This window comes from Anopheles bellator, chromosome 2, assembly GCF_943735745.2.
Source record: "Anopheles bellator chromosome 2, idAnoBellAS_SP24_06.2, whole genome shotgun sequence".
Classification (NCBI taxonomy): domain Eukaryota; kingdom Metazoa; phylum Arthropoda; class Insecta; order Diptera; family Culicidae; genus Anopheles; species Anopheles bellator.
In genome coordinates, this window is record NC_071286.1 from 20,985,405 (window position 1) to 21,004,011 (window position 18,607).

At 48.7% G+C, this 18,607-nt stretch overlaps 1 protein-coding gene across 1 annotated transcript in view; it reads right to left on the reverse strand.

Moving 5' to 3' along the window:
• Window positions 1–5,221: 5,221 nt before the first annotated feature.
• LOC131207169 (uncharacterized) overlaps window positions 5,222–18,607 on the reverse strand; it is a 102,199-nt gene continuing 88,813 nt past the window's right edge. Inside the window, exons 6-7 of the mRNA XM_058199780.1 lie at window positions 8,701–8,944; window positions 5,222–5,382 (exon numbers count right to left, since the gene is read on the reverse strand). Coding sequence (XP_058055763.1) covers window positions 5,222–5,382; window positions 8,701–8,944 — 405 coding nt within the window. The remainder of the gene's footprint in view (window positions 5,383–8,700; window positions 8,945–18,607) is intronic.

Consider the following 18,607-nt stretch of genomic DNA (forward strand, 5'->3'; position numbering starts at 1 on the left):
CAAGACGAGTCCATTCGCGTGGACACTCAGAATAAGGCCACAGTTTGTCAGTCGGAATCGACGGAGCGGTTTTTCTTCGTTTTCATGTTAAGCTATGGTGCTGGTGTGCACTAACAAGAACCAGAGCGCTTATCAACTCGCATATTTGTTGCCAGTCATTTTAATCTTCCATTTCGATTCCGCTGCACAACAAAAAGGGAACTTCAAACGAATCGCTGTGAACGGGTTTTGCGCCTGAACGTATGCTATTTGTGTTACACTACCGGAATAAAGACGAATTTGAAATTTAAACTTTTTTTAAACTACGTTTTACATAATAACTTCGACCAAATTCTTTTAGAAGATTTGCTTTAAAACTTACCGAACAAACCAAATCACCAATGAAACGTTTGTTCTATTTTCAACTTTAAAGATGTAGGGTAATTCCTATTCCTGGTGATATTTAAAGAAGATTGGCCACAACTTCGTTTACTTTACGTTTACGTTTACACTGGGATTCAGTTTATTAAACCAATTTTACATTTTTTTTGTTTTTCCTTCGGTTTCGGGAACGCACAGTCAGCCGCCGTTAAGCTGGGCGGCAGCTGGTTGCATGCGGCTTCGCAAATGAAAATAAGAAAAGGTGTTCCAAATCCAAATCCACGCTCCATACAGAGTTCTCGTGTCCTTCCTCTGTCTCCTTCCGACCGAGGGTTAGTATCTCCTTTTACGATTGGAAACGATCCACTTTAAGTATTTCGCTTTCGCATCATCCAATTTAGACACGTATTTCGTATTTGCAGCATTTACCGTTCAACTGTCTTATCTCGCTAGTAGCTTAGCTCCTTCGCCCTGCGTTCTATACAAAAAAGCCATCTAACATATTTGTGATTCTGTGTATGGGTGAGCGTTTTTGTGTGTTTTCTGTTTGCTTCCTTTTTACTTTTAATTCGATTTGTTATCTCTGGCGCCCCCTGTTTTTGTCTGTGATTAGATTAATGATTTCTATTCCATTCAGTTTATTTCGCGGTTCCTATCCCAGCGTAGTAAATGGCATTGTTATATGTTTTATCCGTGTGTATGTGGTTTTACCGTCATCAGATTTTAATTCCGACTTTTGTTTCACCCGCGCGGGTTGTTCACTTTTCTAGTTCGCCTCTTTCCTTCTTATGCCGCTTAGCTAAATTACATTAACAAATGCATGAAAGAGATTCTAGTGTCCCAGGGGGTCGTCCGTCATTCGCCAATCGTTCGTTAGGCTATGGTTTTGGTTTCGCTCTGTTGGCGGGTTTTGGAGACTCCGACTCACCACTGCGACGCGCCATCTTTATTGTGCACTTAATTCTGAATTTTAATAAACGAAGAAAGTATATTTTTCGCGCTGATCGATCGGTTGCGCCAAGCGTACTGCGGTCGGTGTTCGACATAAATTGAATATGTGGTGTGCACCGTGCACCGTGATTTGTGTTCCGTGCCCTGGTTGTAACAGGTTCCGGCGATATTTTCTCGAGGAATGGTTCGAACGTAGAAGCGGATCGACACTGGTGCTGGGGCGGCGAGAGGAATCTAAACCGAAAAATGGTTTCCTCGGTTCCTGCGCTTTGGATGCATACTGCTGTTGCGTTTCGCTCCTCCTATCTTCTGATGGAAAGCACTTATCAATAACAACTATATACACGGAATCATCTATTTATCATTATTTGCAAGTTCCTTTTTTTCGTCTGCTGCTACCGTCCCTCTACTACTTGATGATGGGTGAGTGTTTTGCATGCGCAGTCGCGAAGCATCCAGAATTCGGCCACTATTTTTGATTGCACAACGAGCCTGGATCGGTTCGTGGTATACACGATGATTGCTTCGTCGTACCGACATTGAATCAGAGGCCCCCGACGGACACACAAGGTTGGCTGGTTGGGATTGGGTAGCTAATTCCAATCGGCAGCGATTATGGATGCAATCATTGATTTGTGATATGAAACGAACGAAACGCAGATCAAATGATCCCATACACAGAGAAGTGGCAAAATTGCCTTCGCTTGTGATAAATAAATTTAAAATTAATTATGAGGCAACCCGCCCGAATCAGTTACTAGCCAACTAATGAACGGTTAATTGATTTTCCGTTCCGTGTGTGCGTGGTGTGGGATTCCGGGGTTCCAGCGAACCGTCATTAGTTCCATAAACAAGCATCTCTCCAGTGCGCGCGTCAGCGAATTGGATCCTTCATTTTGCTTTTTCGAAATTTTCGGCAAATTGATCCACGCGTGCTCGCGTCCGCGAAAGTCATCGATCACGAGGGTGGTCCACGACGAGACCTTGGCGATTTATTTTCGTCCCGTCGCCAATTGAAATTAATCAATTTATCCCGAGCAATAAACAACAAACACGGGATATGGCCCGGCACGGGGGTGTCCCGTGACCGCGCGCCGAAGCCCTGCGGGCGGAGAGAGTGATGAAGCGAGAGACGCCGGCCAGCTGGAGCGTGTGCGGTGCGCGCTGCCAAAGCCATAAGGCTTGATTTGCAAGTCACAATCGGGCAGCGAGCTGGAAACAATTTCCCGGCGGCCATTTTCACCCGGAACCGTGGGCGTCGGCTGGTGCTCTATACTATTTATCTATCGTTATGCAGAGCAGAAAGGGATATGCAACGGTGGTTTCGCTTCTTCAAATTATTGCTGAATGGTGGGGAGCGGGTTGTATTCCGCCGAAATCGGTAGAGCAGGGAAAGCATAAAATTGGAAACGATTTTCGCATTTTCGCTTAATAATAGTGCATTCTTATTTGCAATCCATAATTATGTTCACCGTTCGGAAAACCGGAGACCGGTTCCAAGTTGTGCCAAATCGACGAAATGGGTTTCTGTAGGCTCTTGCATTATGGGGACTCAAAACGTGAAATATTTTTCAAAACCATCGTAAGCCGTATTCAGATGTCACAACTCGCATCAACGCAATTGGGCTCGTGTTAATTACGTGATCATTTACAGATTATTTATCCCTATCATCACCCGGGTCAACTTCCCCACCGTTCGGTTTTAATGTTAACAGCACCATTAATCACCCATCGTTTTTTTTCGTGTTATCATGATCAAACACAGCTAACGCAACTAAAAAAAACGCCACGCTCGTAAATGGAAGGCTGGCCAACCGGAGCAGGGCTGGTGTTTCAATTTACCGAAAACGTTTCCATTTTCTTCCCATCAATATCAATAGGTTCCCGGCGGTCGCTTTTTTCACTTCGCGAACTCAAGCGCCCGTTTGATGCATAACGCGTTCTCCAGCTCCAGCCGCCGAAAGCGGAGTGCACATCAAAAGAAAATGCATCCCACGGTGGCAGTGGCGGCGGCGGCGGCGGCGGCAGCGGCATAACTTCATTTATTCATTTTCAATTAAATTCTCGCTCACCAAACTACTACTCGTGCTGCTGCTACTGGCGCCGTTCTCGACCTCTCGTGTGCCTGCTGACCTCGTTATCATCAGCAACATCGGGTACACACTCCGCCGTTCACGCCACGCGATTGCCATCTCAGCAAGTTTGCAAGTGCAGTTAGTGCAGCCCCTGCCCGCCCAGCCCACCCCAGTGTGCTGCATTTTTCTCAATCGATAGTGTACCGATAAAGGTGGCGCTACAAAAACGGTGGAATGTCTGCGCATAAAATTGGAACACAGGTTCATTTCTGTGTGCCAGCAGCGGCGAGAATCGTTTTCACGCGGTCAACGTTTAATGCAGAGCCCACAGAGGGCTTCGTTATGGTAGCCCCGAAGTTGCAGCCATTTGGATGTAGGTTTATTTCTTCTTCGTTTGGCGGCGTTGCTTTTCAAGGTTGGAGGTGATCACTGGCGGTGTAATATTGGTGAGATGATCTCGATGCTGGCCAACACATATTGGGGCCGAAGCGATACACTGTGCGCATTCCATACCCGGAAAGTGGTTCCATTATCCCGAGTGGGAGGAAATTAGCGCATTTCCAGTGCACCGGCGCGTCAAAACTCAAGCCTCATGTTTACATTTGATTAGACAATCGTCCTTTTTTGGGGACGGCTCCCTCAAAGCTGTATATTCTTTCTCTCTAAGGGATCGGAGCAGCAGGCAGCAATAAATTGCGTTCTGCTTCTCTCTTTCGAATGTGGTGTGGTTAAACATCAAACACCTCTGCTGCAGTGGCCGCGCGGATGCATTCCAGAGCCCACACGCTTTTGTATGCGTCCTCTTCCTGGACCGCTTCAGCAAAATCGATTTGCGTTCCGTTCCGGCTTCGGTTCGGTGATTATTGGTCGGAGGAAATTACTATTTGCACTTATCGAATGTATCGGGGAGCCCAATTTTCGTTGCTATCATCGGCACCGGACGGGTACGGGAACACCACACTCTGCAACGATGCTCTGAAATACTAATTGAGTAGCAAGCAGCAACACGACCCCCGGGGTCGGTGGCGCGTTTTGGAATGCCCCCCCGGTGGGTCCCACTCCGAATTCGTTCGTTTGGTGGTTGAAGCAAATTGCAAATCAGCGACCAAAATATATTATTAGTCGATTTTTATCGCACTGTTCACATTTGGCCATTGTTTTCGGCGTTCTTAAGGGTGTCCCAGGGCGCACGGTGTTAATTAAAATACTCAAATAAATTATCAGCGCCATTACAGTTTCGAATCAGTTTCGAAGCCACGGTAACGACGCACACATAGTACAGCTTAGCTTCTGCTGCATAACACTCATCATCATCACCAGCAGCAGTGGCCGCGGCAGCAGCAGCAACATTATCATAATTATCATCATTAGCAACACTCCCCCCCGGTGGGGGAGGGGTCATCCGTGGTTGCCCCGACTTCGGTTTTATGTTCCTCTCTACAGACTTTGTATTTTCGTTACTACGATGACCACACCACATGAAATTACATCTTTAACATTTGGGTTTAGCTTTTCTGACATTTGGGTTTAGCCATCATGTTCCGGTTACTGGAAATCGGTCTATCAAACACACACACCCACACGCCTATTAACCCCTTTTCCTCCATTAAGCTCCGTTTGTGATGTGTGTGTGTCTGTCTGTCGTGTGCTGAACACGCTTCGTCGCACGTCGCACGTAGCAGCTGTGGCCGATGAAGGGAGCCGGGGCCACCGTTTTTCTTGGCTGCCTAAGGACTCCCCCGAGGGCGCTGTACATCGCCCCGCGCGCCTTAGTGACGCTCAGCTGCGGCAGTGCCAACGACACTGCGATGCGGTCAGCGGCGCAGACTAGCAAACTATCTTCGAAGCGCGGGCAGACTGAGGGGCACAAACGGACTGATGATCAGCGATAGGTTGCGGTGCACCGCCGTCGTCAGTGCGACTGTGGCGACAAGTAGCGTAATCCAGTAGTGCCCGGTCGCACTCGGCAGTATCCTTGTTGCGCTCGATGATGTCACTGTAAGAGAACCGGAAGATGTAGAACACATTAGGAATTGTGGTTTGGGGAACCATTTGTTTGTTTGACTTTGTAAAAAAGCTAAACGCGATTGAGGCCATTTATTCTAGGGATTCTAGTTTGACATTTCAAAACATATTTCGAAACATAATTTCTGTATTAGTTGGAGAACCGAATTGAACAAGCAACAAATTAACGATCTTTTAAGCAGTTAATAATTGGAGTAGTTACAAGAACTGATGGACCCTTTGTTACAAGAACTGATAGAACTTTCCGTCTCCTGTACGTGGCCGAGCACCACACGCTACGCATGTTACGCAACAGAATACAGTCTGCACCGAAGCATAGCCACATTCCTTCATCGGTTCAACGAACAAGTAATTGATAATTCTGGTTCATCAGTCAAAAGAGGGACCTGTTAAGGTGCAGGATACAAAAGAGACCGATTCCTTGCAATTCATGCGTGATTACATACTTTTTGTTTTGCCACGAACCAACCAATCTAACCATTTCTTTGAGCACATCTCGAGAGGACAACAACACCGAAGGATCCCACCAAAAACAAATGGGTAGCGAATTTGATTGTTCGATTAATCAATTAAACCCTATTTAAGATTCGTTTCTAATCCTGCCCTACCAGTGCGGCCCTTTTATCTCTACTCGGATGCGTTATCGCAGGGGGCGCCACTGTGTTAGTGATTCTCTGGCACGGGACCTTTCTTCCGGGAAATGGACACCGACGACAGATCCATCCCGTTCACTGTGGGGTACCCCCCTTCTTTTTATGCTTTTTCAGCTCATCCTTTTTTATCTGAGCTAAAAATCTTTTTCTCCCATTTTTCATGATCATGACACGCTTTTGTTCCCTCATCATTGTCCGGTGGCTTTGATTTAAATTTGGAACTTCTTCACAGAGCCAGCCGGAGACAAAACGTGAAATTGGGGAGGAAAAAAAGTCATCGTAACAAGAGCAGAGGCCCGTGACCCGGTGATGAAATTTTTCATTCAGCCGGTGCACCGGCGGTTGGGACCGGGAATCGAAACGACCCATCATGGGGTGCGGCTCTCGCGTAGTGTGCGTTCCGAGCTCGCGTTCCCGCCTGCGACAATAAGCGTCCGTTTTTCCAAAGAAAATCGAAAGAATGAAAAACAGAGGAAACACACTCTAAGCATCCACGAGGCCTCGGCTTCGGGAGTGATCGGACCATGGGCGCGTGCATGTTGAAGACATTCGACGAAGCGCCAAATCATCCTAATCAGATTGTGTCGGAAAAGCGTTATTCGGTTGATTAAGAGTGCGGCTGTGTGCGATTCACGGGGCTCCACCACCAAATGGATGAGTGGTGCTTTCCCGGCCTGGCGAATCCTAGCCATCCCCACGGAGTTCGGGGTTCGCTTGGTACTCCCAGGAACTCCGACTCCACCGCCCACAGTGTACGCTCTGGGCACGCATGCTGCCGCCTTTCGGGGCGCGTTCCGGGGCAGTCATCGTGTGATGAGGTTGTAACTTTTTCTTCCGCTCTCTGTCTGGTGCGCTCGGTGGTGGCCGGGGGTCAGAGGGTTGGTCTGCTGGCTGGCCTAGGTAGCCCTGCTTGGCCCTCCCCGCTCCTTGACGGGCGGTGCTCAGTTCAAGCGGAACTAATATAATCCACTCGAATTGGCCCCAAATGTCCGTTTGATCATCCTTCCGGTCCGGCACACGAGGAGGCGCAGACTGGGTCCCCCATTTCGCTGTCGGTTTCACCGCGCCGGAATGATAAATCAATTTTACCCTCCAACATCTTAAGAAGCTGGCCCTAGCTGACCCCCCGGTTGGCCACCTAAGCAGAATTCGGGGGGAGAGTAAAGAACAGAAAAGAGAAAAGGAAAAACATACACCACAGCCTTTCGGTGAAGCCGAAGAACGTCATCAACTAGCACGGGAGGAGGCCAGGGGATGATGGTGCCGACCACCCCCGCGCGGCAGAGGGCTAGTCCCTGGCCAGGGTCCGGAAAAACATCTGTTGATTAGCTTTCGAGCCAATTTCAGCCGGCCTCTCGGTCCCGGGAGCGACTGATGAAGCTCCTGGGAGTCACCGGGATATCCTCTCCCCGTGCGAAGAATCCTTTCCGTGCGTCAGTATTTTTATCTCCACGAAAACTCACTCCGGTGCGGGGATCGGGGACGGTTCTAACGAAGCGGCGACGACGGGCGTCCTTAATGGTGGCGACGGCCATTAATCAAAGGCAGCGCCGATAGTGCTCGTCGATTTCGCTTTGCGTTCCCCTGATTGAGTTTTCTCTTCATTTCGCCCGTTCCGGTTTCCGGCAGCCCGCCCCGAGCGGTGTCGCACAAGTCGGCGCAAAGGCCTTTTTTTGTGTCCGTTTCTCGAACGTGTGACCGGAAACACTCGGAAAAGCCGTCTCATTGTAGCAGGCCCGTGTAGCAGTGGTCAATAAGGGTTTGAACATTCATTCAAGGTGACTATGTTTTGTTTGAAATTTTTACTCGTTCTATTTTGGTCTAATCAGCGCCGCAGGATAATGAGAAGGAGCACCGAATAAGAGGACGGCGTGCAGGCGTTTGGGAAATTTGTGTTCGCGAAAACGATAACTTCGTTAGGAGAGTGTGTCTCTGCCAATTTTGGATTTTTCCCAAGAATGGAAAGAACAATAGAATGCTGTTTGTTGTTCCTTTTTTTTATTTTGGATGCGTTAGGCAGAGGTTCTAGGGCTATCCTGTGTTATGTTGAACCCGTGAATAGTATTATACATGTTTAGTGAATGAGTTTAAGTTTCCAAAGATTAACGTCAAAGTATGAAAGTTACGGTTTAAAGTGGATTTAATACTATTACTGAATTAATAATCAAAGTCTAATGAATCGGGAATATTGGTGACAACACAATGATATCGATAAAGCGTTCTGATAAAATCAATTTTTTGTAAATTATTTCATCATTCCCATCTCATTTAGTCAATCGGTTGATACAAAAAATTGATTTCCAATTTGTCTGTGTTTTGTTACCTTGAGCGTTCCATTTTCTTAGCATTTTTGGATAAGTTGTAAACATAAGATAACGTAATGGGAAGCAAATTGAAAAAAAGCATTGACAAGTACTCTTATTCAACTAGTTGAGTTGGAATAAAAAATTGCTAAAGTATTCCTCTTTTAGTAACGACACTCTCCAAATACACGGTGCATCAGCCGATAGAACCACTATATCCTACATGTTCTATTGATTGCGGTTCAGTAGGGTGGTGGTCCGGGACGAGACCCTACCGGCCCATAAAATGGGAGCTGATCGGATCAAACCCACACAACAGCCGGGTTTACCTACCTCTGGCCGGTATCGGATCCCGCTGGGGCACGCCCAGCTCGAGTTCCGTGTACCGTTCGTAGAGCTTGCCGATGGTGGCGGTACACCGGAGCAGGAGCGCTCCACCCGATCCCGAAGCTCCACCCAACAGCCCCGGCATCAGGCCCGATCCGAAGTGCGAACTCTGGAGATGCAGTCGAAGCGTTAGGCTGCTGGAGATAAGGTTGTCCGTCGTGGTGCGGGTGTCTTCGTGCGACGTGTAGACCTGTGGTGGGCAGAAAGAAAAACACGGAAATACGAACGAAATTAGTTCCATTTTTCATAACCCTTCGATACCTAACCGACCCGAACAGAAAAAAAAAACAACAAACAAACATTCTGATGAACACTCGTGGCGCGGCTACCTGTAACTCTGGACCACTGCCGACCGGGGAAAACCGAAACCTAATCAAAGTTTATGCGAAAATCGTTCGCCGCCAACATACAACTTTTAGTGCACCCCTGTGAGATGGAGGACGTAGCATCGCGCTTTATTCATAACCCATTGGCCACGGTCCGACCCCGAACGGCGGACTAAATAATGTAACGGTCTGCATATAAATAATATAGACGGGATCGGGTCCTTGGACCTCGGAGCCGCTTAGGGGCGAGCGCGCGTGGCGGCACTGACAACTTCCGAGATTTATTGATCACTTTCTGGCCCCTATACTGGCCCCTGAACCAACGCCACGTCAAAGGTTAATGGTGAATCTCCCCCCCCACCAGGCGAAGGTTCTTCGCCTTCCGTTAACCTTCGATCGATCAGACAGTCGAGTCTCGGGGTCTCAGAGTGCGTATGGGGTGTGCCCGAATCGAGGAATGGGCAGTTTTAGAACAGAAACTTTTCAAGACAGTGACGCTGATACTCCCATCGAGGGCTGCCGATATGTTACTTCTTCAAGTTTCTTCTTCGACACCCATTGAGAACTGCAAACAATGAGGCTGCGGTGGCCTGAGAGAAGGGGCTCAAGGGTACACACGCTGCGTATCGGTAGGACAGCCGGTATATGTTAAGGGTCGAGAATCACACACTTCTCGAATTGAAGTGTCGTTAGAACCGGGAGTCGTAAGGTAAGCAAAAACCCCACGCCCAGGCGGCCATCTGTGAGTCAGCCACAGCACAGCGCGTATGTACATTAGAGCTTTACTACGCCGTTCAGGTGGATCCCTGCGTCGCACCCAGACCCAGAGATCAGCCGAACGGTGCCGGAGGAGCGCCGGATGTTTATTGCAATTTTATGTTTATCGGTCATGCTTGATAACGCGCCAACGGAAACGTTACTAAAAAGAAAAGGACGGGATGTAACGCCGCAGGGGTCTCTGTTGCGACACGAAGTTGCGGGGGCAAGTGATGTAGTCATAAATGTCGCTGCTTTACGAGCTAGTAGCTCCGAAAACAAGCGATACCTAGTGGCCGGCCCGGCTCCGACACAGCTGACAACCGTAACACGACGATGCAAAAGGCTGACCATTTACTGTTGTTGTTCCAGGACTCCAGGGCTGGGAGGGGCCTGTTTAGACCATCATGGGGAGGAGCGGCGTGTATGTGTTTCCTATCAGCCGTAAAATCTTTACAACGAGACCCCCTTGGTGCCGCCCCACCGTTGCCGTGAAGAAAGCGGCCAAGGATGATCCCGTGCGCCGTGTGTCCCATTCCCATCACTAAATCATAAACTTGCTGATACTTTTTATAGCGGTTGATACCGGATATCGATCGGGGGACCTGCTCACAGCAGCAGTCCTGCCCCGTCCGGAGGTGATTTCAGGAGAGCAGTAATTCCCAGCGAACGAAGCATTCAGTTTTTTTTGCTTGCTCCTTTTTGACGTTTATCGGAGATTAAGAAGCAATATAAGCCCACTGGTTACACAGAATGCCCGATAAAGAAACACCGGTGGACCCACCTCAGTCAGTGCCGTCCGTGGTGTTGCTGGCCGTGAAATGCTTGTACTTTGAATGCAAATAAACACCGCACTTAGCCGTAAGCGCGCTGGTGGGGCAGAAGAAGAAACATGCTCCAACAACGGCCCAAGCTGCTTTATGCTTCGTACGCGCCCCATTAATTTTCAGCCCAAGGATTTGGCGCTGTTTGCCCCGAAACTGTAATATCGGGCCGGTGGATTAGGTGAATCCGGTGACGGGGCAGAGAAGGGACCCGACAGGAGCGGCCAAAGCCAAGCCGAGTGAGATGCTGTCGATACTCTCTCGAGTAGCAACTTTGTTCATTAACGGTACCACCACCACCACCCGGAGCCGAAGGTGAAGTCTCTAATGTATCGCATTTCAATGGAGGCGGCTCCAAAGCACCAAAGGCTACACGCTACCCAGTGTTACAAAGTTACAAGAAGTTTACCAAGCTTCGTGCTGCTGAGAGAGGGCGCGCCTCCCCAAGAGAGTCTGGTCCGTAGTAAATCATGTTTGTTTCTAACCGTCAGCTACAAAAACAATAACCATGTAGTGCGCTTCCGTCGAGAAAGCGCCGGGGTTCGGACACAATTACAGCTACAGTCCGTGAAGGTCGCTTCTGGCCAGGAATTTGCCCCAGATTTTCCATTATCCAGGAAGCTGTTGCACCGCCGTTCGTTTGAACGTAACACTGGAATCACTTCACCACAACGCTGGGCCGTCCATTGCTCTCTAGAACTCATTCTCACTTCAGCATCGGAGCGTAGTGTTTTGCATGAAAAATCGCTGTTTCCGGATTTGGAAGGTTGCAGCAGGAAGCATAACGCGGGAATTATGTTTCGCCGTAGCTATGTGCAGCCGGCTTCACGAACTCGACACGAATTGTGAAGCCCTCCCCGTCAAAACGAATACTTTGTCCGATGAAATGTGCCAGCGCCAGAAATTGGGACGTTAATTGAAAGTTGAGTTGCACATTGTTGAAGCCCCCAAGTCAGCTTTCGTTTACATGAAAAATTAACACACCGGGCGGGTCGGGTCTAAAATTCTCCTCGCCGGGTGTAGAGGACTCCTTGAGTCAACCCGCTCCACCCGGGTAGTAAGGTCACTGCAAGAATGTGGTATGTGGGCGGCATCGAAACTAATGAACGGTACCGCCTTGGGGGGGGGGGCGGCTCTGGCTGAAACAACGTGTGCCGCATCACCTACAATCAAGGTATGCGCGCGCGGTCTCTGTCAGGACTTACCCGTGCCATCCCGCCATCCCGTACTCGCGCGACGCGTGGCTCAAAAGTGCCTTTGTTCATGTAATTCAATTTTGTGAATACATTTCCCGGGCAGATCCGCAAGTCTCTTCTGCAGCCAAATTCAGCCCGTTTGGGAGATGCTGAAGATTTAAAAAAGGACGCCACACAGGCTCGCCGGGCGGTCTGACGATGCTGACGACGATGCTGATGCAGGTGACGATAAATTAAACGCGGCGCGCTGTGAGCAGTCACAGAGATGATGCACTTTGCGACGCCCCGAACGAGGCGCACGCCCGGACCAAGTTTGCGCATAATTAGCGCACGGATCCGAAGGGCAGATACCTTCACGGGACCACGGCAGGTCATGAGCATCGCGCGCAGGCCGCTGCCGCGTAGGGCAACTTTTCGTGTGCAATTTAAGTTGATTCCAGTTTTTCTGCGGCCCGCCCTTCGAGCGGTTCCTGGAGGGCGAAATGCGATGTCAGAAGGTGGTGTAGATGATGCCGACGCTTCAAACGCAACTTTGGTCTACCATCATGGTGGTTGCCGCCGTGCACCGTCGACAGTTGAGATTGTCGCCCGGAGGTGCGCACGATAGGAAATGGGGAGTTTTCCACGAGCAAAGTGAGCCTCGATTCACCTCAGCGGCCACACACGAGAGGAGAGCTTGAAAGTAATTTAATATCTGCTCGCCACGCGTTCCGCGCGTTGGCCCTTTTTTCGTCCTGACCTGGTCGTCCCTCTGTGTTTTGGGAGGTGTAGGAATAAATTGTCCAAACCACACCACACCACCGTTTACCGCACATTCAATTTACGCTGGACATATTTTTCCGCCATTTTCCGGCCACTACCAAAGGGTGGTGGTGGTGGTGGACACGCGGCACAGGTTGATTGTCACAGGGTGGCGAAAAGTTTTTTGGGAGCAAAGTTCGGGAGGCGAATAGACTCGCCGCCGAAAACCATTAGTCCGGGGCCCTGTCCGGTGTTGGGGGGTGATGGTGGTCCACTGCAGGTTCGGTGGAAAGGATTTTAATATTTTTCTGACCCCCACTGGGCCCACTGGGCCGGTATCATACAACCCCCCGTGATGGGTGGTGCGCGCCTCGGGAGACTTCATAAATGTATGTGACCTCGTAATTGATATAGAAAGTTTTCTCGCCACCTCAAAGGGCGCAATGGGGTTGCCTCCCCGCGGGCCCGATTCCGGCGGGCAATTTACGTGGGGCCGTCGTGATTAAGAGCTAGTGTGCGGTGGAATCGTGAAGAACAGTTGGTGGTCGTAGTTGGTTGTCCTCTCCGGGAGGGGGTGGGTTTCGATCTCCATGCGAGGAAAATGTAAATTGAAGCCAACGGTTGACGTGAGCGGAAAATTACGGTCTGGTAAATGTTTGCGTTTTTGGGTCATTTTTAGTTCCTGTTCGACGGTGGCCATAGTGCAATCAGAATTGCCAACAATTCGGTTCATGCCATGAAGAGATGAAATCCTTATTGCCATAGGATTTCACTTATTCACGCAGGGTGCAAGTAGAGCGGACAAATAAATATACAAGACTTATATTATAGTAGCCGCCACAAGCAGACAGCCATTTTAATGTATACGTTCTTCGTGTTTAATATTACTTGTACAGCATCTATTTCTCTGGAGCTTGACTAGTTGCAAAAGCACACTAAATTTTCTAACGATAGGCCAACCACAGCAAGGTACATTGTTGAGAAACTTTCAGAACCAATAAATGAAATCGCCCTTGGATACACAAATAAATTATGGCCATCGAAACCGTCAACGTACATACGTCCCGGTCCGTTCTTCTGAGAATGAAAAAAAACGTTATTAAATCCATACAATATTGTAAACCTTACAGATTTTTAGTCATCTCATAATTCATGTCTATTAAAAATTTAATCATTTTCATATTAACGCAGCTAGTGAATCAATCTTTGAGTTATTCCCATAACAATTACACTCCAAAAGGATGTCATTTCAAGGAACCGTAGCGGCTGGCGATCAACATTAACCGATCAAAAAGGCAGGGGTTTTCTACGGGATTTAGTATATAAATTCGTAATTTTGGTGTCTTTTTTACTCAACATTCAAATCAATTGTAACACACGATGGATCAATCCTTCACACTTTCACTTTTTAAGACTACGATTGACATTTTAATTGTACGATCTACTGTGATTCATCGTTACTCACTTCATTTTGGTGGATTTTTTTTTGGTGACCAAAACGGCACTCAAACACATCGAAAAGCACTAACTGACTCCGTATCTCCGGTAATTGCATCGCACCGCGATATAAACCAAAAACAAAAACAGAAAACAGAAATCACTCAAATAAGAGCGTATCATGCACAGATGCATGATTGTAGTAATGACGATTAAGTATGAAGTCCCGCGCGTTCGCAAACAACTCCATTAAACTCCATCACTACCCGTTAACATCCAAAACCACATCAACATATCGTTCACGGAAAGGCCAAGTGAACAATAGAATTTTTATAGCGCCTCTCAAGTACGCGCCCGCGGTCCCATTTCCAATAATGCACTTAAGTGGGTGACAAATAATTCACACCAACTTTCTCTCTATTCACAATTCGCCATTTTTGTTTTGGACGAAACGAAAACACAATCCGGTCATAGCATAAGCCACGGCAATCAACGTAGCTTCAACCGGAGCGAGAGGACGCACGCCGTTCACGAGAAAGCGAAAAGAAAAATAGACGGAAGTGGACGGAAAACCACTCACCCGATGGACCCCCTCTCTCTCTCTCTCCCCGAAATGGCGCGTAATTGGCCCAATATTAAAATTTACTCAATGGAATGCAAATTTGTCCCTCGCTGTTGTTGGCTCGCTTCGCCTAGTTCTCTGCTTGATTCCCCGAACCCAGAGCAGTCCACACTCAGCGGCGACGCATTCCACAGCTTCCGTGGGCCAAACAATTGGCATTCACACCAGGCCACTAGTGCCAGCCAGTGAGCCCGCAAAAAGCCGACGAAGCGACAGCCTCGGGTGCTGCTGCGCGCTGTCGGTTTGCGATGCGACGTTTTTCCGACTGTTTTCCGAAATTATGCAGGCCACTTTTCCTTTCGCGGCACAGCCAGCAGCCATATCTCCGCGCCGGCAGCCGCGAGAACTCCAGCTCCAGTGTGTCTCCAGTGCGAAAAAACAAAGCGAGGGAAAAGCGGAAAAGAGCAGAAATGTTGCCGAAAAGCCCAAACCATCCACACAAAGCCAAATGAAGATGGATAAAGCGTGGCGTCGCCGTTGGGCGCGGCAAACACTTGCCTTCATTATTTCTGCTCCACCCTTGGTTCTCTGCTCGTCCTTGGCGACCTCCTCATTTCCGTCAGTCTGTGCGCGGGACCCGGGACTGTGTGGGTTCTGGGCGTTTGTCTGGCAACGAAAACATGGACCAGTGGAGCCGAGCGTCATTACTACACTACACACTGGCGCTTTTTCCGAACCGGGCCCGGGAGAAGGTGGAAGTCCCTTGACCGGGACCTTCACTTACTCGCGCTTTATTCGGCGAATAAATGATTATTGTTGTTATACCGTTGTATCGAAACAATGGAGGTTCGCGATTTATGCGCCCCACCGTCGAGAGAAGCACCGGAATTAGCTCGACCTCCGGTTCACCTCGGGGTTTTGGGTGCCCAATAACTTTAAAGCTGGGTTCGGCCACGCTGAAAGTATACCGAACCGCTTTCCAAAGGAACCCCGTTTCCCCCGTCGGTAAGGGTCCTTACGGGGATAATGTTTAGTAGCAAGCACTCGCGCCCGGCCCCGACACTCACTCGCTGTGTGCCGGGATGATGTTTTCGATGAAGGAGCGAGCCAACCAAAACGGTGGGGCTTCGAAAGGCGAAGGTCGAAAGATGACATTCGGTGGGTGGCTTTTTTCTCCGTCCCTATTCATCATCAAGCGTTCCATTGTTGCTGGCCCATGAGTTGGTACTTTTTCCGCGCTTTCTCCGATGGGCGCGAGCTTCGGATTGCTTTTTGTCACCATGGCTGCGCCACAGCTACTGGACCGGCATAATGAGACAGAGCGGCCGGGCGTGTGACTTGATTTAGTAATAAATGGAGACGCATGGTACTTTTCAGCGCGCGCACGTGAACCGAAGCGTGAACCGACCCGCGAAGAGGAAATTGATTCGAAACTCCGAGAAAACCCGTGGAAAGAAAAACACAAAGTTCCACCGGGCAACAATAGCGGGGGCCCGGGCAATCTGCGAAACAAATCTGTCTTTATCCGGCAGGACACCCCCGGGGGGTGTGGGTGAAGCGCGGAGCACGCTTGACAGTGCCGGCTTCTCGCATAATAACGCCACAGAGACACCGATAGAAAGAGAGAGAGAGAGAGAGAGAGAGAGAGAGAGAGAGAGTGAAGTGGTGTCATTTTACGGGACAATAATTGCGTTGATATTGGAATTAACAAGCGAGGGAGACTCCATTTGGGCGACACCAGGCGACAGTTCAGCAGAGTTGAAGTTCTTTTGTCGGCACACCACGGCGACTGCCTGGGAGTGTGGGTGGCCCACAGAAGTTAGGAAGTTCCGCGAAATTGACGATAGTCGTCTTACGAATCGTGTTTCTCGACCCCTCACAAACTTGAAAAGCCGACCACCTTCCGGAAGAGGGCGCGAAATGGAATTAGATAGCGGATTTGGAGCGATGATTTGCCGGAGATGAGGGTGAAACCAAAACAAAACAAAAAATAACACAAGCCCACGCAAACTCTCATCCGCGCCCCGTTTGAGTCCAATATAAATTCTCATCAAAGCGGTCCATCAGAATCGGTAGGAAAACATGGCGATGGCGTATACACTCGTGCGCCCCTTTTGTTTAAACAACTCACTGAAAAGTCCTTGACAGTGAGAAGTTCACATTGCCCCCAGGTAATGGACAATCCGTAAGGTGTTTCAAAATATGATAACGAAGATTGATGAGTTCTTTGAATTTCACAATGACTTATATTATTTTGCGAATTTCTCACAATTAGATACGCGGACCGGTGAAAGGGAATGGTCAATGGTGATGATAAAGTCCTTGAACTGTACCGTAGAACATCGTGCTACTGGTCAGTAGGTTCTACTGAAGAGCCCCAACCAGGAGTCTTCCGGGGGAGAGATCACAAGTCGAAAATAATACGACGTGTACACCTTGACAACCCGATCAACACTCTCCCGTCACCAGTTGAAGCGCGCCGATACTCGATTTGCGCTCTTCGGGCCAAATGGCGGGCGTTAACTATCACCTTGACTCCTTCAAAGTCATTGAGCCTTCAAAATCCCGCCTGGAGCTGGTGTTTCTTCTGGCGGACTTCGAAATCTCGAAAACATCTTTACTCTTCGACTTTCACTTTAATAGTCCTCTCTCTAGTTTGTTTTCTGTTCTATTGTCACGTTTCCTTCTGACAACGAACTTTTTTGTCGTTTCGTCCTTTTTCCCATCCTTTGGCCATTCTACGAGTCTTTTCCTGTCTTTCGACTCATTTTCCTCTATGGATTTTTTTAAGAACAGATCGATTCCTTATCCGATATCCTTCGTCACATGTGTTTTTTTGCTATTTGTTTTGTTCTTCTATCCGTTCTATGAGCGTTGATGCTTTCTTGTTATATGATATCAGTGTTTCTTAATTATTTAAGGACAAGTTTGTGTTTTCGAAGGGCTTCGTTCTTATTTTACGATTCTTTCTGGACGGCAGTTTACTTTGCGTGTGATGCCTTCTGTCTTATGCAACTAGTTGGGGTCACCTGGTAAGAATGTATTTTGTTGGATAGAATTAGTAGCTTGCGCATCATGCCTTGGTCTCTGCACTTCTATTGTAGAAACATAATTTTTCTCCATGTACTAAGTCAACGAAATTCACTGTGATAAGATGACAGTGTTGAAATAATAAAACGATCATCTATTGCTTGAATGTCAACATTTAAAAACTGCTGTGATCGATCCTTTTTCTCTTCGATTCGATTCGATCTTCCTTCCAGATATTAAACGTTCCACATTTTCGTAGCCTGCAGTAATACAAAAAGTAGCAGTGCTTAAGCACAAGACTAATTCAACGGGGCACAGTCAAATATTTGTGATAAACACGGGCGCCCGACACCACCCAGAATGTGAGCGGAAGAAAGATGTATGGGCTGCCTTTGGCCTACGTAAACCCAGATCGAACGGCGGGTGGTGTAACGGGGGTCCATTACGCTGGTCCATACATTGAGCTGAACGGGCACGGGACATTCTGTCGGGTTGAATAACAGCTCGATACAGAAATAGGCAACAATGACAGCGACGACACACATTTTGCAGCAACAACCTCTCGTAACATAGCGTTGTGGTGTTCTTCGCTGCACCGGAAACGCACACTATTAAGCGGTTACATCCTAGCTAATGGGCTTTTTGCGGGGTCCACAACACGGTGGCAACCCGAGCGCACGCCCGCCGGAAGAACGTTCTCGGTCCCCAAAACAAGCAGCGCACGTTTGCATAACACCACGTCCGTCCTGTCCTGTGTGTGTCCTCCTGTAGAGAGTGTCGCCTGCCAAGGACATTGTGGTGAAACTTCCGCCTCGTTCGCGCGCTGCAGCGGTCGGTTGCCCGAGAACAATAGGAGGGTTGGCTCCCGCTGGGCACAACAGCACAACGACGAGGCGAACGGAACGCGTGAAAACATACGGACCATGGACGAGGTGATCTGCATACGGCCGAGGTGACGGGGCGGACGAGCTTGCGGCCAGC